This window comes from Manis javanica, unplaced genomic scaffold (assembly GCF_040802235.1).
Source record: "Manis javanica isolate MJ-LG unplaced genomic scaffold, MJ_LKY HiC_scaffold_35, whole genome shotgun sequence".
NCBI classification, from domain to species: domain Eukaryota; kingdom Metazoa; phylum Chordata; class Mammalia; order Pholidota; family Manidae; genus Manis; species Manis javanica.
The window spans coordinates 235153-261360 of record NW_027332181.1 but is presented as its reverse complement, the minus strand read 5'-3'; the positions used below and the strand labels follow the sequence as shown (position 1 = coordinate 261360).

The 26208-nt window shown below is 40.5% G+C and overlaps 1 protein-coding gene across 1 annotated transcript; it reads left to right on the top strand.

Moving 5' to 3' along the window:
• The first annotated feature begins 1358 nt into the window (after positions 1 to 1358).
• FNDC7 (fibronectin type III domain containing 7) lies at positions 1359 to 25552 on the top strand. Its single transcript, XM_017675082.3, has 12 exons — positions 1359 to 1613; positions 2102 to 2120; positions 5757 to 6011; positions 6753 to 7013; positions 9828 to 10085; positions 12029 to 12283; positions 13424 to 13681; positions 14256 to 14510; positions 15713 to 15967; positions 18549 to 18809; positions 21980 to 22009; positions 25483 to 25552. Exons 1-12 carry the CDS (start codon positions 1551 to 1553, stop codon positions 25512 to 25514), a joined length of 2202 nt encoding a protein of 733 aa, XP_017530571.3. The 5' UTR covers positions 1359 to 1550; the 3' UTR covers positions 25515 to 25552.
• Positions 25553 to 26208: the final 656 nt, after the last annotated feature.

Sequence of the window (26208 nt, the reverse complement as noted above, 5' to 3'; positions counted from 1 at the left end):
AGTGTTGTATCTAAGAAATCTTCATCTAACTTAAAGTCACAAAGATTTTCTCCTATTTTTTTAGGAAGATTCATAGTTTTAGGTGTTACATTTGATCTATAATCTATTTTGAGTTAATTTTTATATATGGTGTGAGATATGGATCTAAGTTCATGTCTTTTACATATGTTTGTCCAGTTGTTCCATTATCATTTGTTGAAAAGACCATCCTTTCTTTACTGGATTGCTGTTGCACCTTTCTTGAAAATCAACTGTCTGTATATATGTGGGTCTGTTTTTTGACCATTTATTCTGTTGCATTGATTTATCTATCTTGATGCCAATCCTTGTAATGAATCCTGTATTAATTATTATAACTTCATAATAAGTCTTAAAGTCAGGGAGGTTAATCCAGTCCTTTTTACCTTATCTTGGTTGAAAGCAGAAGTCAGACTGATGGGTTTTAATCTCAACCATTTTAAATCCCAGCCAGTTTTAGTCCCACATTATTTACTAGCTGTGTGATTCCATACAAGTCAGGTAATAATGTTTATTGCTCATTTACATACTTGTTTACTGTTAGAGTTAAATATCATAGTGTTTAGATTAAATGCTAATTTAATTATTATTAAAAGTAGGAACTAAGAAGATGGCTCTGGAAATAAAAGGTACTGCAGGGTGGTATTGGGTTGGATGAATTTAATGTGCTCATCAAGGACCTCTCACTATCTTAGCACAAGGACACACTTTTGCCTGTTCTTTTTTTTTTTGATATATAATTGACATATAACCTGTAGGTTTGAGATGTACAATGTGTTGACATTTACGTATTGCAACTATAGTAGCATTAGCTAACACCTCTGTCACATCACATAATTATCATTTCTTTTTTGTGTTGAGGACAGTTAATATTTAGTCTCTTAGCAACTTTGAAGTTTATAATACAATATTGTTTACTATAATTACTATGTTGTAGATTAGATCTCTAGAACTTATTTATCTAATAGCTGTAAGTTTGTACTTTTAAACAAATCTCCCCGATTCCCTCACCCACCAAACCCCCTACACTTTCATCTTAGATACTGAAACTTTGCAGCAAATCACTCCCAACAGCAAGACTGATTGCTTTGTACTGAAACAAAATCAGCAAAGGTGAGAAAGAATAAGTAAAACTGGCCAGGATTCCCCCATTTAAAAATGATCATTCTACTATATCAACAATTTTCTAAGAGCTTTGTAAATTTTGTATGCAGAAAAAATTTTTTTAAAGAAAAGGAGAGCATTCTGCATATTACCTTGAAGCCCAGCTTTAGTAGCTTTTTGGCATGCTTGGTGTGGCTTTCTCCAACTTTCTCTTTTTCAGTCTTTGCAATGTCCATCCCTGCCAGTCTTCAAGTGCCCCTTGTTACAGGCCAGCTTCACAGTAAAGGGGAGGAGCTACTTCCCAGGGTCTGTTCCCAGCATCACAGCCCAGCCCCACAGCCCAGCGGCCAACAGTGCTGCCCTCCTGGGCACCAGAGGACCCTGCTCACCTGCTGTGTTATGTGAGTGTGAGTGCTGTATTAAACAGGATGTCTGGTGGACCCAAGAAATGCTTGTCTTTAATTGGATTCAGTCTCATCTGTCTTAAAATGGTGAGTTCACCATTCCAACTGATCTGTAACTTTTTAGGGGAAAAAAAAATATTATATTTATATTTTTTTGAGGGACTAGGGGGTGGTGAGATAAAAATCAAAATACCAGGATAGTATATGTTTGTGTATTTGAAATTTAATGTCATTTACTAGAGGATAAAAAACAAGATTATCATTATATTTCAAGAACAAAGATTTCTGAAAAATCTGTCAGCAGCTACTGACTTAGTTCAATAGACAGATTCAGGAAGAAAAATGAAATAGTAATGTGATCTGCCTCCAGCCTCTCAATTCTATTTTGGATTGCTTTGTGGTAGATTTGAGGGCTGGGAAATGATTTGTGCAAGTAAATACTCTGTATAGATTGAAATATTGCTCACATTATATATAAAAATATGACAAATTTATTACTGCTCTGATTTATGTTTTACATTTCCCCAAATGATGGTTTTATTTATAGTTCTAATTTTCTAAACTTTCCTTTTCAGATTGCTTCAGCAAAAAAAGGTAAAATTTCCTGAAAAGCAAGTTTTTCCTCCTATTAGATTTTGATTTCTATTATTAATTATTGGGCTACCCTGAAATATAAAGGCTTTCCCAAGAAAAATATTCAACATTTTCTGAGCATTCACACTATGAGTGTAACTGGTAAGGCAAATACATGGATCAAACTTAAAAGATAAGTTATTCTTATTGTACTGAGATGTATAGAGTCACCTAGTCATGTATTTTCTCAAATACAGTTACCCATTACTAAAGTATTACAATGATCAGTATTCCAGTCCAAGAAACAAAATTTTAGTCATAAATAGTGAAGTATAACTTACATAAATAACTTTTCTTATTTGTCTACTGGAGAATAGAGGAGAAAACTCAAAATGTTTTTGATTAAAATTTCAAGATTCTCTACATTAATAAAAAAGGATTTTACTCTTCTAATATTGTATTCTTAATATGCAAAGATAACTCAAAGCTGGAAAAAGACTTTCTTTTACAAATACTTTATCACCATTTTTATTGAATAAATGACTGAAGGCAAGGATAAATTCTCTGGAAACCTTTCCTAGCTCACACATTCTAGAAATCTAAGCCCTCAGAATGGAAATTTATGTTCAGTGAGATTTAGATTATCTGGAGGACCCATATAATATAAATTATATCACCAATAAACTCTCATAACAATTCAACATAAGTAACACTTTTTATTACTCTGTACCACAGAAAAGGAAGTGTAAATAAGGCAACTAAAAGTTTGATATAGACATATGGCTTATCCATAAAATCCATGCATATTCAATAGGTTTTAAAAATTATTATTCCTTGCTTTATTCTTATTCACTTATCTTATTCTTGAGAAACCTTATGATTGAGGGGAAGCTATGAGGATTGTTTGGCCATATACAAAATGACTTTTTCTAATAAGTGGCCTTTGAGTAGATAAAATCTAGCTCTACTGTCTCTTAGAAGGTCCCAGTACTCCCAAGACACACTGATCCCTCAGAACAGGCTCCCTTTAGGTCCCACGCTATCCACACTATTCAAGAGAAAGAGTTGGGCAGGCTGGGATACAGTGATGCTGTTAATTGATTCATCCCGGCTTTTCAATAGATGAGATGTGTTTTATCAATACTGTATAGGATCTTTCATTTGGGGTGTGTGTATTTGGTTCTCTTTGGGCTCTGGAATCAGCTCTTTCTTTATCTGTTTGGGGCCTGCATGGGCTAATTTAGAACTCTTTGAGTTGGTAGAATACAGAGATGCTGAGAATCAAAGGGTTTCACTTTTGACTGATGAGATTGATTGCACATCTAGGGAATAAAGTTTTCTCTTTCACCAATGCAGTAAATGAGCCAAACAGAACTAAGAAAGAATGGAGAACAGCTAATGTTTGGAGGCTTACACATCCCACTCAAGCGTCTCATCTGTTTAAGGGAAATAGTACAAAGGTGTTGATCTTTCATCGTTATTAGTGGTCAGATCCTGCCCTAGAACCAAGTAAAAAACCGGCAGTCTGTCTCTGTAGCCTGTGCTTACCCCAGACACCTTCCCTGGCACCCCTCCAGTGTCATGCCATCTGGCTTTTTCAAACACAAAATTGTTTTATCCTGGTACACACTAACACTTCCTGCCTTTCAAAGTGCCCTTACATACACTATTTCCCTTAATCTTTGTAACAATCCCAAAATGTAGGTATTTTACACGTTAAAGGAAATCCCAAAATGAAGGTATTATTAGTATTCCACATTCTTAAGGGAGAAAACTGAGATTAGAAGAGGTTAATTTATTTGTACACTTTTACCTGCAGAAGTAAATGGCAGAGCTAAGGCTCAAACCCAGAGTTCCTGAATCCAAACCTTTGCTCTTTTTCTGCCATGCAGCCCTGCGTTCCATCTGGTCAATGTGTCTCTCCCAGCTCAAAACCATGGGGCAGGTTTGGAGTCCTCAGGCCCCTTGACAGGCCTGTGGGAGATAGTCTATGTCATGCTGGTCTTTTAGATACCCTTCAAACAGCTCCATGAATGCGTGGAGCTCCCATGTCAGTGGCTAGTTTGGGTGTCATTTTTCCGGGAAGTCAGTCCATTCTGATGAGCAGGACTGGATAACAAAGGAAGTAAGAGAAACTGTGGAGACAAAGGAAACAGAGGAACTGAGGAAAACCAGAGTTAGAGGAAGGAAGGCATGTAACACAGGACAAAGAATTGGGGAAGGAGAAAAGGGATGAGTGTGTGGGAGGGATGGAAGTGGGAGCCCTGCTGGGGCTTTTTGTCCTGTGGTGGGAGAGGGCACATGGGCCCTTCCTGCAGAGTCAGCTTCTGCTGGCAAATGCCAAAGATAAACAGGCCTGCAACTTTTCCCTTGCATACATAACCATCATAGTTTTCTTTCAGTGGCAAAGGAGACAGCCCTGGGTGATGTTCAAGGAATGTCTGTCCAGTGCACAGTGGAAACTTTGTTCATCCTTGCAGCACGGTTATTTCTGAGATGCTGCCAGAGCCAAGTCTCAGGGCTATTGGTACAGAAAGACAGGAGTCTGTATCATACACATAGGGATTTGGCAGCTGGGGGCCTGCTGAGGGGAGGGAGTTGATAATGGCAAAGCACATATTTGGTCTGTATTTGCTCTTTCTCCTCCTTACCCTATAGTTTTGTTTTGACCGTTAGTTTTGAATTTGATATCTCATGATTTTTTCCCCCAGCAATTGCAGTACATTAAACATAAAAGGCTAAGTGCCAGTTTCAAGCCTAAAACCCAGCTATTTTTATTTGACCTTTTTCCCCACTTGAATTTCCTACACCCAGGGCATTTTTGTGTCTGACGTTTTGCAGAGTAATAAATCTAATTACCATGCTGTTTTTCCTATGCCATACGCAAAGTACAGGAATGCCTTGTGTAAATTTGTGACGAAGCATTGATATACCCCTGGCAAGCCATGGCCAAGCCCAGGTGAGGAGGGAACACAGCATCTTCTTCTTATGCTGGGGCAGATGTGTTGATCAAAAATGGGAAAATAAAGTTTACTTTTTTTTTACATAGAAGAGTCTGAAATGGTTCCACTCTGATAATATGAAAGTACAATGAAGCAATTATAGAACAAAAGAACTCAATTATCTCCCTTCCTCCACCAGATTAAATGCCCCTTGGAAGAGTTCCAAGTGCAGGAGATGGAGGCCACAAGCCGCGTGGAGGGTGACTGAGCTGGACGCAGTGGAGCACAGCCGTGGGGCAGGGTGGGGAGATGAGTGCCAGAGCTGGCTGGGGGATTCACAGAATGCCCAATCAGAGCAGAAGCCTCAGGATTGAAGCCCCTCAGTTTCTCTCTCTCTCTCTCCTCTCAGAGTTCTTTCCTCAACTCACTCCCCACTCTTTTTTGAACTCTTTGAAAAATACAAAAAGTACAAATTGTCTGAGGGGCACCTGGGGAAAACCTCTTTGAAACCCCATTTCTAAACAAGAGGTTTGAGTGTTCTCTCTTCTGGAAAGTTGCTTTACCTTTCTTCTCTGCTGCTTTCTTGATCTGCAAAATAAGGGCAAAGTTTGTCTGAAGGATGGCATGAGAATGATCTCATTTGAAGAGTAAAATGATGAAAGAAGTCACCCTTATAGGTATCTTAGCTAATGTACAACTTCAAAATCTCTTTCAGCTCCTGAAATACCCACTATTGATCAGGCATATTCAAAACTCAGCAATAGCATCACTGTGGAATGGGGAACAGTGCCAGGGGCTACCAGTTATCTCCTCATGGCTGAAGATGGAGACACTGTCATTGAAACCATGGTGGCCAGGTCCCCAGGCACAGTGTCAGGCCTGAAGGCTGCAACCCTGTACCAGGTCACTGTCAGATCCGTCAGTGCCACTGGGAGAAGCCAGGCATCCCCTCCAAAGCAGGCAAACACAGGTAGCTGATGCTCATCCTCTGCTGAGCGACTGTGACCTGAATCACTTACACTGAGGCTGTAAATACAGGGTGGTATTTTGTGTCACATGAGTACTTAAAATCAGGGCCCACAAGTGAAAGCTACAAACGATGTTTTTGGGGAATTCAGCTTTCTGTGGAGGAAGTAGTATTTAGATTCCAGATGCTTTGGAAAGTAAAACCCATTTCTGGGCATGTTTAAAATCATTCCTGCTTTCAAATCTCTGTAAAGGGGTCTTGTGTTTTTCACCCATATCCATAAAGACCGTGCTGAATGAAGAACTCATAAAAGGGATTTTTGCTACACTTAGATTTGTTTGAAATGAAAACATTTGCAGTTTGTCATCATCGTTACTTAATTTGATGAACTTGGACCCAGGCATATTTCTGAAAGGTTGTGTGCACATTAAAATAGTATAAGCCATCATTTCCCCCATTGATTTATATTATGATTACAGGGATATTTCATCTAATTTCTTACCAACCTCCAGTTGAAAGTAATGCCTAGTATTAGTTCCTCTGTTCCTATTCCTCTGATGAGTCATTTATAATTAATACACATTTAGACATCAATTATTTAGTGGAAATTTGCCGTGAATCCTTTTGCAATGCAAAATACTATTTCATAATATGGACAGTCAACCTCAAATCACTTATTCCTAAATCTGAATTATTCTCTATTGCACTTTCATAACACAAATGCATGTGTTTTTGTCTTTGTAGTGTTGGCTGCACCAATTCTAGAAGTAAGTTCTCCAAGTCCAGACTCTATTCTTGTGCAGTGGGAAGCTGTATATATGGCAGTTGGATTCTCTGTGTCCATTATGCAAGCCAATGGTTTGGGTAGAATGTGGAAAGAGAATACCACAAACACCTCCTTGACATTCACCAGTTTAGATGCCGGGACTCTCTACACCATAAAGGCGTATGCGTGGAATGCGAATGGAACCCCAGGGGATGACTCCACTTGCGATCAGAGAACAAGTAAGGACTTCTCAGCTCAGCCCCAAACAATCTCCCTTTTGATTAATGGGAGAGGCTGTGCATTGTGGCCTTTAAGAGCAGTGTTAAGTGATGAGTACAGAACAACTGGCAGCAGATATTTAAATTCATTATGAGTTTATTTATAGGGCCTTGACTATTCCCCCTCAGAAGTTTAAATACTTGCCGCATATATAAGGAAATGGTGCTCAAAATACACAGAGCATGGCACCTACCCTTCTGATATCCAGCTTAGTTTCAGCATACACATCCAATATCACACAGTAGGAGTGTATTAGTTTCACCCTGTCCCTTCCTGGGTTCAGACTGATAGTATAAACCAAAAAATTGGGACCAACAGGAATTCATCTATTCAGTAGATATTTAATGAATGTGTGCCAACTTCGAACAGGCATTGTTCTAGAGATACAGCAGCAAACAAAACAACATTGCTGTTACGGTACTTTGTACTGGAGTAGGAATCATTATTTCAGATACATTTCCCAAAGGCCTCAGCTTAGGCCTAAAGCTCTAACATGGGGTTTCCCGTCGCCCCTCCTCCAGCTGGGGGCTGAGAAGCTGGAGCAAGGGGTGTGTTCCCTCACCGCCCCACTGCAGGGACCCCGGCCAGGGGATCCGACTATATGATAACCGGAGTCCCCAAAGGAGCTGCTGGAGTGATCCAAGAAGGAGAGAGAGGGAAGGACAAAGGTGTTTTCTCCTCTGGAGGCAGAATAAGCCACCCACTGACAAGTAGTATGGCTACTAGGTGCCAACTCTCATCAACTGAACTAGCCGTTTCATCCCTGGGGGAGCACCAAGGAAAGGGTGGAAAGAAATCAGAAATGTTCTCTCCAACATTTCCTAGATTTGGAGGGGAGTGAAAGCCCCACTGTCTTTGGGTCAAGGCAAAAGTTCAGGGAGAAGAGAAAAGTTTGCCTTTTACATTCCTCTGGGTGAAATCATAGCATGGTGGCCATAGGTGATTCATGATGGGCCCCATGAATCAGTATGTCTGTGACAGACCAGTTTCCCTGGACCTTTTCTTGGGATTCATTCATTCTTTCTTTCCACAAACATTTGTTGAGGTCCCACTATGTGCTGGGCATAGTTCAACTGGCAGGATACAAAATCAAAGAAAGCATGATCCCCACACTCACAAAGCTGACTGTGTTCTATGAGAAACCGATGGGGAAATCGATGGCTGCAGGTCTGTGCTACAAGTGCTTTGATAGAAGGGTGCCCAGACACAAAGTGTTACAGGAACACCTACAGCAGGCTGGGAACAGAGAATCAGCTCCAGAAGTGACTGTTTTCTGAAAGCCTTCCACTTTGTTTCCTATATCTTAAAAAGTTTTGAAGAGTTTAGATTTAGCCTCTATACCGGCTTGCTAGGGCCGCCATAACAAAGTACCGCAAACCAGGAGGCTTGAACACCAGAAATGTGTTGCCTCGTGGTTGTAGAGCAAGAAGTCTGAAATCAAGGTGTTGGCGGGGTTGGTTCCTTGTGAGGCTGCGGGGGAAGGATCTGCCGCAGGCCTTTCTCCTTGGCTTGTACATGGCTTTCCTCTCCCCTAATGTATATGCCTGGGTTCTAATTTCCTCTCTGTGTAAAGACTGGATTCGAGCCCACCCTACTGACTTCATTTTAACTAATTACATCCGCTGCCACCCTATTCTAAGTAAGATCACATTCTAAGGTACTAAGCATTAGGACTTCAACATAGGAATTTAGAGGGGACTCAGGTCCAACCCCAAACAGCTCCCCACTACTCCAGGTTTTCCCATTGCCCCATGAGGGAAAAGCAGGTTGTCCTAAAATATAGCAGACTACCCTTAGCAGCCTTGGGCCAAGAATTACCTCAGAGCAGATCTGCCTCTGCAGACAAGCTGACCGTGAAGCCGGGGAAGGCTCCTGTTGAGACGGCTTACTGGAGAAATATGGCAGGCACCTGCCTTGCAGAGGATGAGTTGAGTCCCTGGTTTCCTCAAACAGCGCCTTCCCTGTTTTCCCCCACGTGTGTCTGGTGGGTGCTAGTGTGTGCTCATAGGTTGCCTACACAGATCTTTAAGGCCTGCAGGGTGAGCTTTATTATAGAAGATTCCAGAGAACTGAGGCCAACTTCTCTCTGTTCCGGCCCAGGAGGACACTCCTCAAGCTTTTTGAAAACAATAATCCTTAAAATAAGAAGGCATATTTCTAAGAATGTAGAAAGAAGCATTTGGAGACACTAAAAAGACTACCTTAATGTGTGATCACACTTGATACTTTCCTTGCTTCCCTTTTTTAGAATAGAATGAAAGTCTTCCCTTAGAAATAATTATGACCTCAAAGTTCTTACAGAAAAAGGCTTAGCAGATGTCAAAAGTGAAGAAGGGATATTATGAAGCTAATTTTTTAGAGAAAGTATTTACCTACCATTTAAAGATAACTACCCACATGGCCCTTTAAGCCTTTCACATTTACTTATCTCAGTCACTTGTCAGGTTGTGCATTCACTCACTCATTCATTCATTCATTCATTCAAAATGTGCTTATGTAGCATCAATGTGTGCTAAGGATTGATCTTATCAGGTCCATTTTAAGATGAGAAAAAGATTAAGTAACATGGTCACATAGCTAGTTATGAATTTGCATAATTAGTGGCAGATGTGTTATCAGCTTTCAGGTACCCTACATCCCAATTTTATGCTCTCAACACCTGTAATTATCCTACTATTAGGGCACCTTGTCCTCCAAGTTCCACATTGTTAGGCCAAATTTTATTTGGGTTCTTGAGCCTACTACAAAATCTTAATTGTTCCTCAAAAATGTAGGTCCTCGTGCTCCTGCCAACATTCAAGTCTTTTTTGATATCGGGGCTCTGAAGGCATCTGTTTCATGGGCACTGACAGAAGGAGCTTTCAACTATACTGTGATGGCTTTCAGTGACTCTTCAGAACTGAGCTGTAATACAACTTCCAGTTCCTGTACCATCTCCTCTCTCCAGTGTGGAACTGAGTATTTGATTTCAGTTTTAGCAAGTAACGATGCTGGATCAAGCAAATCAGCTTCAACAGTGACCCTGAAAACTGGTATGTAAACAAGAGTGAGAGCACTGTGGGGCTGGCAAGCCAAAGTAACTGCCATAAGGGAAACAAACAATCACCCAACAATGTTCCAGAACACTCTGGGTGAAATGAAAATGAAAACCTGGTCTAAGTGAAAGTATTAAATTAGACATTCTGATGAATTTGAATTATGTTAATAGAGAACCCAGATATTGTGCTTTGGGAAAAGCTCTTCTTCGAAAATTAGGAGGCCTGCCTGGCTCCTAGACCAGATATTTCACTAATTAGTTCATTTTCTTTGTAAAAATTCTAAGATTCAGTTTGAGTTATGTATAGCCTAACTGTGCAGTACAGATAACAGCCTCTTCTTTCGTTATGTTTCACAGACCTAGGGCTTGGTGGGAGCTATTTTTTAAGATAAAGATGGAATATCTATAGCTTAGAATTTGTGTTTAGGTGTCTTCCCATTTTCATTCTTAAGAGAGATAAAGACTTAACACATGTGGAAATTTACTCCTTTATTAGAAATATCTCTGTTTTGGTGATGAGAACTAGCATTTGGTGAAAACCTACTACGTTCCAGGCACTGTAAGTACATCATTTTAAATAATTCTCGTGACAACTCAGTAGGTTGTCCTTTATCAAATATGAAAATTTTAGCCCAGAGAAGTGAAATCATTTTTCAAAGGGCACTCCAAAAATAAGTGGTAGGGCTGGGATTCAAGCCCAAGTTTGCCTGATTTTACTCCTCAAAGCCAAAGCAAAGCCAAAGCAAATGTAGATATTACAATAATGTCCACTTTATCAAACAGTCAGAATTACATCATTCTAACTTTAAAAGACAGAGAGGAAAAGAGGCATCACCAAATTGATGCACTCTTTCACAGGAAAAAAGTGCAGCCAACCTGAGAGCCACGGTTTCTTAGGTTATGTTAAATTAAGGTCACTAACAACACACTTAGTGTCTCACTTGAAGGTTTCTGCCCCAGGCAAGTTCACTATGGTTTGATGAGACTGAGAAATGGCAACAGAATGTTCTTTGGGTAAAAGGGTTTATACCCGGCTTTAATCTCACTGGGGCTGGTAGAACACTAGAATCACATCTGCACCCAGCAGTCTGCAGGCCTGTAATCCACCCCCATCTCCGCCTCTGCCCAGAGTACTGGGCAGAGCTCTTTATATGGTGACTCAATCAGTAACAGCTCATTGCCTACAGATGTGGAAGCAGTAGCCCAGCAGTAGGCCAATTACATCATCAAGTAGTTTAGGGTCAGATGAGGATTCTGGCCATAGGAACTTCCATTTTCCCTACACTTGGTGATTCAGCTTCTCTTTTGACCACTATAAATTAATGTGGATGGCACATCAGAAATTATTTTGAAGATGGGATAGCTGAGGGTGAGGGGAGAGATAAGAAATACACTTCCAAAAGCACAGCAGTTCCAAGTTAGTCATTTAAAGCAGGAGAGAACCATCCAGTGTTTTTCAATCTTAGATTCACATTAAGAGCATCTGGGGAGCTTTTATAAAATTCACCTAAGACCAATTAAGCTTTCACCACAGAAGCTTTCAGTTTTGCTCATGCATTATGAACTATAAACAGTCAGTTCAAATATGAATACTCATTTGATTTTTATACTTGATTTATATGTGGATACCACATTTCTCTCTTTATTATTATTATTTTTAATAAAATGCTGAAGTGGTAGGTAGATACAAGATAAAGGTAGAAAACATAGTTTAGAAACACAGACAATATTAGCCAAGATGATCTGTGCCTGTTTCTGACATAGTCTGGCATGTACTGTGTGAGATAAATTTTAGGACATGTGAGAATGTCACATTGGCTTGCACATACTATTTGGTTTATTCTTTGTCCATAGCATCTGGTATCCTGAACAATTGCAAAGATACAAAAAAAATCTCTTGCAGTACTCTCACAATTGTTTATTATTTATCATTTCTAGTTGCTTGTGCACCTGGAAGAGTGACAATCCAAGAGGACCCCCCTGGCCACCTGTCTGTGGCTTGGTCCAGTGTAGCTCTGAGTGACTACTATGTGGCCTTTGTGAAGAGTGACGATGGCTTGGAAGTACACTGCAACACATCCTTCACCCAGTGCAATTTCTTATCTGAATGTGGCTTCACTTACTTTATTAGTATATTTGCCTTTAACAAGGCAGGGCAGAGTCCTTTGGGTGATGTGTTCAATTATACCACAGGTAAGTTGCTCTTGATGCTTATAAAGGAGGTCTAAGTTCATAAACTCAGCAGCAGAACGAATCACCTATTGTACTTACTGATTTGCATAAACCAGCTGGGAGTCATTCTAGGGCCAAGAATGAAAAGTGAATCTCTTCTCTCACATTCTTTCCAGACTAGGAAATTTCGGCTTCATGGACAAGCCTAACAAGAATGCAAGGTTTAGGAGTGAAGAGAGGGGAAAGAATGAGTTTTCAAATCTGCTCTGAAAAACTGACCCCTCTGCCTGATCTGCTCAGTGTTCAGCACCCTGTGCTGGGTGCTGAAGGGGATGCAGTCTTCCTGTCTCAGTTCGCTTCTTCCCTGAGACCAGGACACAGAGATGCAATGGCACAGATGCTGCCTATTGGAGAGGGCTTTGCAGTGGGAAATCAGCATCGCAACCTGGGCCTAACCTGGCCACTAACTCGTGTGTAAAATGGGCATAATGACGTTACCCTGCTAGTTCTTTACAATTCTCCATGGCAAAATGAGACAAATAATAATGAGAACATGAGTAGGAAAAGTCTTTCTATGTGGTAAAGCACAATGCATATATTCTTATTAGTATCATTATTACTCTTACAACTATTCTCTTCCACTAGGCTGGGATCTTCTACAGGGCAGGGATTCTGTTTTATCTCTTCATCCTCAGTGCTTATCATAGTGTGATCAGCATATGGGAGATGTTCGATATTTGAAGAATGAATGGAGTGAGAGACTTGAAATTAATTAGGCTTACAAATAAGCGTACTATAATTATGTATATAATGTTATCTAGATTATAATAAATATTACCAGGATGAGGGACTCATGTCATTGGTGTCTTTGGAATTCAGAATAAGAGGCTATCAATAGTTTCAAGAGCACAGGAGGGCCTTCCAGAAGGAGTGGCCTTGAACTGGATATTTAAGAATTGACAGAATGTAGGTTGGACTCTATGGAGTGGGTATTAGGCCAGGATTGGAACTGGACAGAGCTGTACGATACGAGAGAGATTCTTGCAGTAATATAGAAAGGCGGCGGCAGAGGCTCTGGGCATGGAGAAGTCAGACTCAATGCTCCTCTCTGACATCACTGCTCCTGTTTGACCTACATTCTCTCTCTGCTCCTGCTTTCAGCTCCCTGTTGTCCTAGTGACATTAACCCTGTGTTGGTGTCTAGTGACAGAGTAGAGATTGTCTGGTCTCCTGTCCGTGGTGCAGAACTTTATGAAACCAAGGCAGTGGATGGGCTCAACGTGGTTGAGTGCAATGACACGGCTCCTGCTTGCACCCTTTCAGCTCTGGAATGTGACACCACGTACAACATTACAGTGTATTCCTTCAGTGAAGTGCGGGGCAGCAATATGTCATGTACTTCCCAATTTGTAACCACAGGTACAATACAGCTATAATTTCATTCACTCATGTCTGAACAATTCACTCCCTCTGTGTCCCTCAAGATGGGCATTCAGCAATAATTATGAAAAGGCCAACTCCCCTTAGCCACTCTTAGTGGGGACTATTAGAGCCCCTATCTTACTAAGGATGGGCAAAAGAAGAAGTGGAAGAGGGGAAGTGAGGAAAAAAACAGAAAAGGAGACTTTCGGGAGAGTGGAAGTTTTCACAGTGAGTACCCCAGCCATTCACTGCCTGCTACCTTTGGAGGCATGCATGTATTCATACCATCAAGGTTAAGATCACAAATATTTGCCTTAATTACTTCTGCTTTTTGGAGTTTAAAATGCTTCTTAACATTTCCAGTTAGTCTGACTCTATAGGAACCCAATACCGTATCCATACTGAGGTTCTAAGAGTTTGGCTGACATGCATGGTGTGGCTGAATGTAAGATCTCACTTGGGGAAAAAACCAGTATTAGACCAAATGGCACTTGTGGTATTTTTGTCTCTCATGGTCAACAATGATACTATTCACTTTCACTGTTTGAATTAATAATCTAAAATCTCTTAGCTCCTTGCAGTCCTGAGATAAAAAATGTTTCAAAGGATGCATTCTCCATGGTTAATGTGCACTGGCGATCCACTAATGATGATGCTACTTACACCGTGACTGCACAGGGAGACAAAGGGCTGTACAGGTGCAGTAGCACAGGGGAGTCCTGTGCCATGGGCAGCTTGCCCTGCGGCTCTGTGTTCTCTGTCACCGCTGTAGCCGAAACGCAGGCAGGACAGAGCCTTCCAAGCTACAGTGTACCCCTAGAAACAGGTATGTAGCAATGCCAGCCTGAACACTAATTCCTTAAGGATTGTTGTAAGACATGAACTGTCTTATCCGCTCTACCCTAAATGTGATAGAAATCCATTAATCTCAGAGGCCTTTTGAAGAGCCCCAGTCTTAGAAATAAAATTTTCAACCTTTGGACACAGGTTCAGTAAAAGCACTGTCAGAAGACTCTGCTATATTTGTACACTGATGCCAAAGAAGTAATACAGTGATTCTGTGAAAACAGTTATTTGAACTCATATTCCCCCATAACACAGTCTACCAAAACAACTAACAAGTGACCAAATGAGCTGGCTTATTATTCATTTCTTTGGCTCAACCCTTTGAAATCTTACTTAAAAAAAAATGCTTTCAGAGCATTGGTTTCCTAATTGGTAAAGGGGGATAACAGCTTCATCACAGAGTTGTATTAAGTTACTACTACAAAGTGCTTAGCATAGTGCCTGGTGCATAGGAAGAGCTTGATAAAAGAAGGCTGTCATTGCTTGATAGCATTATGTGTGAATGAAACTTAGTAAATCATTTAAGGCCTTTGGATATTATTTTCCCTTATATACAATGATAGATGGCACGTTAGACTATAAAAGTCAGAATGTAAGAAGCAGCAGAATAGAGACAGTACCAAATATACAGGAAGAGTCTAGACATCCTATGTCCTGCATAATGGGTCCCTGAAAAATTGAGAACTGGCTATGGTATTCTTAGGTGGCCAAGAGTATTTCAAGCTTTTATATCAATTATGTACTAGAAATGCACGAGAAAGGCAAAATACATTTAATTGAAGTGCTGTGAAATATTATACTGGGAGAAGAGATGAATGCAACCAGTGCTTTGAAGTTTACAGCTGGAATTGTTAAAACTGGGGGAGACAATGAAGAATTTCTTATTCTGAAAAATAACCAGGAGGACCTCACATTACTGACAGCCAGTTAGGGCTCTGCATTCTTGGGGAAGCACCCACCATATAGAGCTGATGTTAAAAGATGTATCAGAGGAAATAAAATTTTGCTTAACAAAAGGAAATTTTGATTAACAATTGAAGGTTTGAGAAAATTAGGATTTTGAAACAGGCAAAATGCCATTCTCGACTGTTTTTCACAAATAACCCTCAGCAGAAATAATATATTATGGAAGTTATATGTGGAAATAAATCCTCAACTCTTTCTTTTTTTCCCCCATTTAAGTGCCATGCTGTCCAATGGGTCTGACAGTAACTCAGGTCACCCAGTCAGTAATCAATGTGAGCTGGACTGTTGGGACTGGGGCCCAAACCTATGTGACAGTTCTGGAGTCGCGCACTGGGGTGTCTAAGTGTCATACCCAACAAAACCACTGCCTCCTGGGATGCATCACATGTGGCGTCAATTACACAGTATCATTAAAAGCAGTTAGTGCCACTGGGTCGACTGCGGACTGCACCTACCGAAGCTATTCCTCTAGTAAGTGAACTCCAAACTCTAACTCTAGAGAATCAATAATGACTTCTACTATTATAATCCTTCCTTCTCATTTAAGAAGCTGCTGCATCTCCGCCTAGCTTGCATTGAAAATTCTGTTTACTTCCTAAAATGTTTACAGTTTTCTCTTGACTTAGAACCTCAAAGCTTCAGAGGCTTCTGTTGGTTGTTGATGAATTAACTCCCATTGATAACAAGGTTTGGGTATACTTTTTCCAAAAGAACAGATTTTTATATGATCCAGCTCCCTGCAGTACAGAGTAACTCAGAGTTAGAATTTCCAGAAAGTGGATCACACATTCTATTTGGCCTGAACTTTTTTGTCTTCTTATTTTTAAGCTGCTGCCTCTCTCTTTGAAACCACTCCAGTTTCTTATTACAGTTTCTTATTACAACAGGCTAAAAGAGCACAGTTGACTGACAGTATTGTATCTTGTTCCTCACAAAGACCAAACCATTAGGGAATAGCCACTGAAGTGGCCGCTTGGAGCACTGTTTAAAAAAACAAAACAAAACAAAAACTGAGGATGCCTTTCAAGGAAAGAGTACAATAATCTGTTCGTTGTGTCTGCCCCAGGGCATGGGATGGAAGAGGTGAAACATAATGTTGCCATCCCAGGGGTAGTAGAAAGAGTCTTCAACTAGGAGTCTAAAGACATGGCTTCTTTCTTTTATTATTATTATTATTTTTAATTAAGGTATTATTGATACACACTCTTATGAAGGTTTCACATGAAAAACAATGTGGTTACTACATTCACCCATATTATCGAGTCCTCCCCCATACCCCATTGCAGTCACTGTCCATCAGTGTAGTAAGATGCCACAGTCCCTACTAAGACATGGTTTCTTATAAGCTGCTTTGCCTTACCTTCCCTGATTCTGTTTCCTCACTGGTAAGAGAAACAGGAATAACTGTAATGTGAAAGCGTGTATAACATGCTCCACATATGTATGCTGGTTTACACTTTCTTGTGGCCCATTTCTTCCATTAGACTTGCTGCCTAAATTCTCACCCTGATACCCAATTCTGGAAATATGGCCCATGGCTTATCTTCACACCTAAAACATCTTTTTTTTTTTTTTTTTTTTTTTTTAGAGGGCATCTCTCATATTTATTGATCAAATGGTTGTTAACAACAATAAAATTCAGTATAGGGGGGTCAACGCTCAATGTACAATCATTAATCCATCTCAAGCCTAATTCTCGTCAGTCTCCAATCTTCTGAAGCATAACGAACAAGTTCTTACATGGTGAATGAATTCTTACATAGTGAATAAATTCTTACATGGTGAACAGTACAAGGGCATTCATCACAGAAACTATCGGTTTTGATCATGCATTATGACCTATAAACAATCAGGTCAAATATGAATATTCGTTTGATTTTTGTACTTGATTTATATGTTGATCCCACATTTCTCCTATTATTATTATTATTTTTATTTTTAATAAAATGCTGAAGTGGTAGGTAGATGCAAGATAAAGGTAGAAAACATAGTTTAGTGCTGTAAGAGGGCAAATGTAGATGATCAGATGATCAGGTGTGTGCCTATGGACTAAGTATTAATCCAGGCTAGACAAGGGCAGCAAGACATCCACGGATGCAGAAGATTTCTCTCAAAGCAGGGGGGGTGAGGTTCTGAGCCTCACCTCTGTTGATCCCCAAATTCTCACCTGATGGCCCCCCTGCGACTGTGCCTGTCTTAGGTTGTTCCTCCCTTGAGGAATCTTACCCGTCTCTGGCTAACCAGCCATCTTCCGGGGCCATACAGGGAAATGTAAAGTTGGTAAGTGAGAGAGAAGCCATATTGTTTGAAAAGGTTAGCTTTTTACTTCTTTGCAGATTTATGCCCTGTGGCTTCTATGCCCAGCACTTGTCTCGAGGCTAAAACATCTTTTTAAAAAAAATAATTATAAATCAAATGAGACTGATGGTAACTGAATATTTTTTATTATTATACAATAACATCATTACTTTAGTTACTGAGGAATCCACCATTTGGTGCCCTGTTTGACACCTAATGTACCGCCTACTCAAGATTCTTAGAAAAGAAAAAAAATAGTACCACGTCAGCCAGTATGGATGAAGCATGGACGAGCAAAGCTTAGTCACCTGCCTCTTTGTGTAAGTGACTGCTCCCCAGGCGACATGCTGCTCAGCTCAGCAAAATAGGTCTTTTCAATTCAAGCTGAATGCAATTAATTACATGTAAATTCATTCCCACTAAAATCATGAAACTAGGGCATTATCAAGTACCTTGACAAGAACTTCCTGCTTTTGACTCATAATAAAGTTTGAGTCATATACCATACATCTCTGCCTCAGGTGGACTGACTCACCATTGTCCTCTATTTAAACTTCATGCCCCACCTCACCCTCACATGTGAATTTCTAGTCATGTGGCCACCATGGAAAGAGCTTGAGTACCTCTGCAAATATTGCTCTAGTCATATATTTTTAGAAGAGGTTACTTATATGGTTTCCCTGCAGCAATTAAGGCCATGTTTGTGTGATGGTGGAATAAGTAATTTGTGTGTGTGTTTGTTTTTATCTTTCAGGTGCCTGCTGTCCTTTGGGGGTGAAATTATATAGGCTGGGCCCTAATGGCATCCGGATCTACTGGCAAGCCTCCAGGGGCTCTGCCAATTATAGCACTGACCTCTATGGTTCCAAAGGCATTTTTACTTGTGCCCCACGCCCTGGCCTCAGTTTTTGTGATGTCGCTGAGATACCCTGTGGGGATGTATATACCGTGATGGTCTCACCAGTTGCTGAGACAGGACTGACGGTCACTTTCTGTCCAAAAAAAATATACTCAGGTAGAGCAAGTTATGACCCTTTACTTAAAACTAACCCTCAACTCAGTCTGTGAATTAAGATTCAGATCAATCCCACGTATTTGCCAAGTAGAAAGGTCAAAGAGGATGTGAAACTTCTACATCCTTTAGGCAGTCTGGCTACCAGGGACCCCAAGCTTCTTTGGTATTGTTGATGTTTTAATATTATTTGATTTAGAGACACTCCTCTTTTCCCTGTCCCTCTCTTCTCCTTCAGAAAAAGGACCAGATGCTTGCTGTTTAAATAATAAAGCAGATTTCAAATGAGTTTCTGTTCTGAGAGTTGGGGGTAGATTTTTAACATAGTTTCAGAGATAATGATAGGCACCCTAGAATATTGGAAATTAGAGAACCGAACCTTTATTTGCACAGATTCAGACTTATGACTGAGGAAGAGTTGGAGGATCAGAAAAAAAGAATTATAATTCATAATCTAGGTTTGGAAATATGAGTGGGCAGACAGTCTGTGATCACAAAACATGACTGTCAGCAATTGCCATCTCACCAGAGCTGGCAGGAACACATTAGAGAATACAGCCCTCCATTTCAGGGCCTGCCCATGGCTGGAGCCATCTGTGTACTGTGCATCTTTGGGTATAGCGGCTCTCTCCTTCCAGTAGGGGCTCTCTGCTACTAATGGCTCTAAAGCAAATTCTTCCTGCCTTTCACTGGTATATGTCACTGGCCTCAGTAAGCTTTGGAGTTCTTCACTCCAGGGGCTAGTAGAAAGGGTGCTATGTTGCTGTAGGTATGTGCCTCACTATCCTGCTCTGTATTCCAGCACCTGCTGCTACCTTGCCCAGCGCATAGTCATTTATTTTTCATGTATTTCTAAAATCTGAAAAAAGGAAAGCTATGATAAAGCTCTGGAACTTTGCAGATGAACATAAGAAGAATAAATATTGGTTCAGAAACCTTCACTGATAACCACAATGTAAAGTTTCCAGGTACTGTTAGGTGACAAGAAGGTTTAAGATGGCTCCTGGTGATAGAACGGGGCCAGTTCCTCTTTGAGGGAGTGCTCACACTCTCCTTGATGGTCATGCTTTCATTGCTTTTTCATTATCTTGTCTGAAGGACAAGCTGGCCCAAAGCATGGTCCTGTGGGAAGAGGCAGGAATAGGTTCTTGGGGTGAGGATGAACCCTTAGGAAGAGGAACTTACAGCCCAATGACAGTGCTTCATCATATTTGTATAATGTTTTTACAGTTTATCAAGTGTTTTCACATTGAATATCTCACTAAATGTTCAGAATAACTCTATGAGGTAGGCTTAACACATCTTATTATCTCCAAATTGTAAATGAAAAACTGACATGCAGAGACTCCCAAATTTCTATCTGCAGCACTTCTCTTCTTCTAAGCTCTAAATCCATATTTGAACTTGTCACCTCAAGCTGGAGGTGTCCCAGGCATTTCAACTCCTCAGGGCCAAAAAGAAGTCCTATATCTTCTGCAGTTTCCGATCTTCCTCCCATTATCCCTTTTTTAGGTACATGAGCTGAAAACCCTAGAGTCAGCTTCACTCTCCCTCATCCTTCATATCTAAGTAATCTCCAAGTCCTGTTCTGTTCACTTCATGACGGTTTCTAAATCCACCGTCTTCTCCTCATTCCTACAGCTACTGTTAGGCCCTCACCACCTCTCGCCTGGACTACTGTGTTCGTCTTGTCTTCATAACCAGAGTTATTATTCCAGGACACTGATCTGCTTGTGTTATTTTTATGCTTCAAAATCTTCAGAAGTGTTACTTTCCTCCATAGGGTAAAATCCAATACCTCTGAGCATGGCATTCAAGGTCCCTCATAATCTGTTCCCAGTCTGTCTTTGTACACCTGCACTGTCTACTAGAAATTTAATGCAAATCACATATAAAAATTTAAATTTTCTAGTAGCCACATTAAAAAAGTAAAAACAAATAGGTAAATTAATTTAATAATATATTTTTGTTAAGCCAACATATCCAAAATATAATAAATTCAACATGGAATCAATATAAAAATTTTGCATTATTTTTTTCCATACTAAGTCTTCAAAATCTGGTGTGCATTTAATACTCATGACACTTCTCAGTTGAGACTAGCCACATTTGGAGAGCTCTGGAGAGGATTCTATTCTTTAATTTAATGCCATGTTATCATCCACACACCTACTCTTACCACACACACATACCATACCATACATGCTTCTGAGATAATGCTGTGTCTCCTCTTTGCTTGGCACTCCATCTCACCTCCACCAAGGGAATCCACCAGCCCAAGTTTCCCCTCCTCTGTGAAGTCTCCCCAAATTCCCACAGGCTGAGCCTCCTTCCTCCCTTCTTTATGACCCCATATCACCCTTATCTTCACCACACCATATTACTGTGAGTTGAATATACTGTATTTCCCCTAATAAGTGGTGATCTCTTGGACTCTCAGTGCTTAGCACACAACTGTTGTCCTATATATTTTAAATTTAAAAAAAAAGAATGAATAAATGAGTTTATGTGTTTGCCTATGATCATACAGCCAGTAAGTGAGCAATGGAAGTCTTTATTCTTTCCCCTGCCACATACCCACAATTCAACTCTTAGAGAGTCATTCCTTTAAGAATCTGTTAGCCACCAAAAGTCCTTGTTAGTTAGAACTCCAATACATCCTTTGGTGTGGTGCTAGCTTAATTCTGCAGCCATTTCACTTTAGCAAGGAATGGGTGTCTAGAATTAAGTTAGAGAATCCATCTTTGTTCTGTCTCTGGTAAAAACCATGCATTTGAGGCAAGTTTTTTTTTTCCCCCAACATCAGTGCTGCCTTCCTTTGATAATCAGGATAATATTGTAACTGATAATCATGACTAATATTTATTGAGTGCTATGTGCCAGGTACTATTCTAAGCGCTTTACATGTATTAACTCACTGGTTCCTCATAACAACTCTATCAAGATGACATGCTTATTCTTACTACTTAGCAGATAAACTGAGGCACAGAAAAGTGATGTTTCTTGCCCAAGGTCATCCTGATAGTTGGTATCTCCTTTTCTTATCACCCAAGCTGGTTCTTATTCATTCTTTAGTTCATTTACCCATTATTTTTTCTAAAGTGATATCTTTACCATCTTAAAGTATATTCATAAATATATATCTTAAATGCTTGTGTTTTTATTTATTACAGTAACCTGCTCTGGAAGTACACTTGGAATGGGTAAGTCATTTTTCTCATTGATGAAATAGAAGCAAATTTTTGTTGTTGATCTTTAGGGTGACTTAATGAATTCGGGATCAAAGCTAACTTCAATTAGAAAGGAAAATGTTTTCTTTCTCTGATGTGAGAGTTTCTTGCTCTCCCTTCCCAGAAACTTTTCTCTCCTATTAGAATGTCTTCCCTCAGATTCTATCAGTTGAAATGAATTCCTGAAGTCATATCAGTCTTCCAGGTTCCACAGGAAAATATAAACATGTTTCAGAGAGGCAGTTGCTTCACTTCCTTCAGAGAGTGGCTCCCAGGGCTGCTTACACTGAGTCACATTGGAAGCTTCAAAGTAATTGATGCTTGGGCTCTATTCCAAGAAGGTTTGATTTAATTAGTCTGGGCATCAGGATTTTTAAAAGCTCCATAGATCATTCTAAAATGTAGCAAGGCTGAGAACTGCTGCTTTAGAGCAGGCCGTCTCAAATTTTAGTGTGCACAAAATCACCCAGGCCTTGTTAAAACCAGATTCTGATTTGGTAGATGTGGGAAGGGTCTAGACTTTTCATTTTTAGGAAGGTCCAGGTGATGCCCATGATATTGATGCTGCTGGTGTGACCGCACTTGTAGTAGGCAGGCTTTAGTGGGAATCTGTTGACAGACCACAGAGAGCCAGGATGCCTGCTTCCAGTTTGCATGGCAGATATGCCCTGTGGATAAAAAAGGGTGCTGAATAAGGGAAGTGGAATAAAGGTAATCCTCACTCTGTCCTCAATTGTTGGTTGATCCACTCAGGGCTGATCCCATCTAGGCTTTTCCGGGTGCTCCATGGAGGCTACTCTTGGGCCCAACTGCGGAGATGACCACACAGAACTGCGTGTGCTGACCCAGTCAGCAGCAAGTGCTGTTTCATGGGGAATCCTTGCCATACCTTCCAGAGGCCTGCTTTGTTTGAGGCCTTGGGAAAATCTCCAGGGAATATTATCAACCACAAACTACAGACAGAACATGTGCACGTGTGTGTGCATACATACACATGCATGCACTCACACACACACACACAAGCAGAGTCGGACGTGGCTGACTTCAGACGCCGTGTGTGGAAATGATGCCTTCCTACTAGTAAAACCCTCCCTGTCTGGGCCAGCTCCTCATCTGACACTTCTTTACCTTGGCAGGGATTGGTCTGGAATCTCTCCCACTGCCTGTTCTCTACTCCCTCTCTCAGTCCATTGCTTCTCTGAGCACTGTAGGACACAGGACACAGGACACAGGACACAGGACACATGCTTTACCAATTCTTGTGCTACCTGCAGGTCTGAAATAAACACAATCCCTATTAATTTTTAAGAGGTTTCTGCTTCCAGTGACTACAGGGAAACAGATCTGGCTTATTGAAAGCAAACTGTGAGGAACTTACAAAATTATAAAAATTACTTTTAAAAATTCCCAAAGTACTAATTAACAGAAGCTCTGGTCTTCAGTGAAATGTACACAGATCCAGGTCTGCATCTTTAGAACCTACTTCCAGTGTTATGGGGATGTTTAATCAGTGTTCCTTGAGCCATAGAGGGGTAGTAGAAGTGTCTTGGGGAACCCTAGGAGAAGAACGTTGTATTATATACTGGCCTTGCCTAAGATTTTGTTAAGGAAAGAATTGCAATGCTTAAAAAAAAAATGCTTGAAAACCATCACTCAGACCTTGCTGCTCATCAGCATCACCAGAAAGCTGTAAAAAATGTACAATCTCTGGCTCCACCTTGATTTACTAAATGCCCAGGTGATTCATATGCGTATTTAAGTTTGAGAAACACTGCATAGGTAGTAGTTCTCAAACTCGGGTGTGTATCAGACTCTCCTGGAGATCCAATAGACTGTAGAGGCCCAGGTCTATTGAAATGGAATAGGGCCTGGGCCTCTGCACTTGTATCAGGTTCCCAGGTGATTCTAACACTCTTGAATTTTGAGAAGCACTGAACGAAGTCACTACTTTCCCCTCCTTCTGTCCCTCTTGGGATACCCTTGACCTTGGCTTCTCCCTTAGCAAGGTTCAGTCTTGAGTCTGAAATTTGGCCTCTCTTTAAGCATATCTTTGTAGAAATCCTGCAAGACTCTCAAATACAAGAGTAAACCAGATCATTTGAGGGCATCTACACCAAACAATTCATTGTATCTAGGGAAAAATTCTAAATCGCTGTCTCTAGTTTTGGCATTTTTTCTCCTGTACGAGTCAAATTAGATCCTTTGCTGATGTGGGGCTTCCAGATACATTAAGAGAACCCTTAAGAATCTTGTTGACCTGAGAGTTTTGGTCTTCTTTGACTCTTAGGTTTTCCTAAAGCTTTGCAACAGCACGAATGGGTTTTTTTAAGAGACATATCTGAGTTCAAATCCTGTCACTATCACTTACCCTTAGGTGAGTTGTTTCAATTCGCTTTAAGCATGGGTTTCCTCATCTGTAAATTGGAATCATCACCTCATAAGACATTATGAGGATTAAAGGAGATGTAAATTATTGGACACAATGACAGGACCATAATAAGCATTTAATAAGGGGTAGTTATTATTAGTTCAGGATCACTTTAAGCTCATATCACACTCAATTCTATTATGTGTTAGGTATTAACATCCTAATGTGCTACTTCTAACTAAGATATTTGTACATTAACCTCAGTCTTCATAATACCCTAACTCATTTGTTTTCAAAGGGTGATACCAAGGCTAACAGCATGAGCAATATCTGGAACTTCTTTAGAAATGTAATTTCTGGGGTTCCAACATAGTCCTGATGAATCAGAAATTCTGGGGTCCGTACCCAGCAATCCTTGTTTTAACACGCCCTCCAGATGATTCTGATGCACGCTAGTTTGAGAACTACGGCTCTGATTCAGTGAAGCTTCTTTGATGCTGGAAATTTGATACAGGTTGGAAGGGAGAAAAAACAATCTACTTGAAGTGAGGGGTCGCTAACAGAAGGTAGACTGGAGGGGTTGTGACTGACATTACTCCATGGGGGCAGATACTGTCTTCAGCATGCAGCCTGCTTCAGTGTCTTCTGTACATTCCATGGAAGTTTCCTCTCTGCAAGTCCCTCAGCTGTCGAACAGGCTTAAATCCTCCCTACACAACTATGAATCAATAAAATTTGGGAGGTCTCTGAGAACACAGCAAGTTGGCCTGAGGGTAGAGAGGAAAGGTTTTGGTCTTGAGTCAGTAGTCTGAGCTTAAAGAGACTCTGGGAGGATTCATCTCATGAAGCAGGAGAGAGATCACTCTGAGAGTTAGAAACCAGTGGTCAGTTTCTTCTTGCCCTTTGAACAATTCAGATTGTCTTAATTTACTGCTTACTTGCTGAGAAGTGCTACAGAAATATTTTCAAATCAAAATACTAATCTAGATCTCAGAGACACTTGAGGGACTTTTTATTTAATAATATTTCTGCATATTTATTTTATTTTGTGCCTTCTCTCTCATCCTGCCCTTTTCAGTGATTTACAGAGGGAAGAGAAATGCAGAATGATACTGTGAGTCATGGGGGAAAAACAGAGACTTGACCTAGTGAGTAATTTAAATTGAAGTTATATGATTCAAAGGCAAAGATTTTTGGCTCTGTTTTTAAAAAATTCTCTCCATATCTTTTGCAGAGTTGTCTCAATTGTTAGTGTGATTAGAGATGGAAAAGATGTATTAAAATAAAAAATATTTCTAGGATAGGACAAACTCCTTTGGCCTTTAGAAGGGCATCTCTGACTCCATTTCCTGAGGGCAAAGGCAAGTATGTCCTCACCTGCACAGAAGTTCAAGATTTGCTTTGGAGAGGACTTGGTGGAGAAATGGATCCGGAAAGTTCTCTGGACAGCTGCAAGAGTGAGCCCACATACTGGGAAATCCTAAGATCTGCTTAGCAGAAGTTCCTTCTGAGATTTCATATCCAGACACACCACAGATTTCAACACATCCACTTCATAACTGTTTGATCAACCTGCCAGGCAGCCCTCTAGCCATTCAAGGGCTGGAATGTATGCTCACAGAGAAGTCGAAAGAAGCCAGAGCAAAGAGACACTGCTCATCCCAAGACGAATCTCCACTAGGACTTCAGCGTAGATTGGATAGCAGCAGCTGCCAGGACAGCCTGGAGTAACAAACACTGCATCTCAAATTAGGAGGAAACCAAGCTGCTTGCAGGGTTTGCTAAGGCAAAGCATCATGTGATG

What these genes read in the sequence shown, in the direction of transcription:
- FNDC7 (XM_017675082.3), top strand. Translation starts at nt 1,551, where the DNA reads ATGTCTGGTGGACCCAAGAAATGCTTGTCTTTAATTGGATTCAGTCTC. An exon ending in TGTGTTCAATTATACCACAG is followed by an intron (nt 12,284 to 13,423) that starts GTAAGTTGCTCT and finishes TCCTGCTTTCAG; the next exon opens with CTCCCTGTTGTCCTAGTGAC. An exon ending in TTCCCAATTTGTAACCACAG is followed by an intron (nt 13,682 to 14,255) that starts GTACAATACAGC and finishes AAAATCTCTTAG; the next exon opens with CTCCTTGCAGTCCTGAGATA.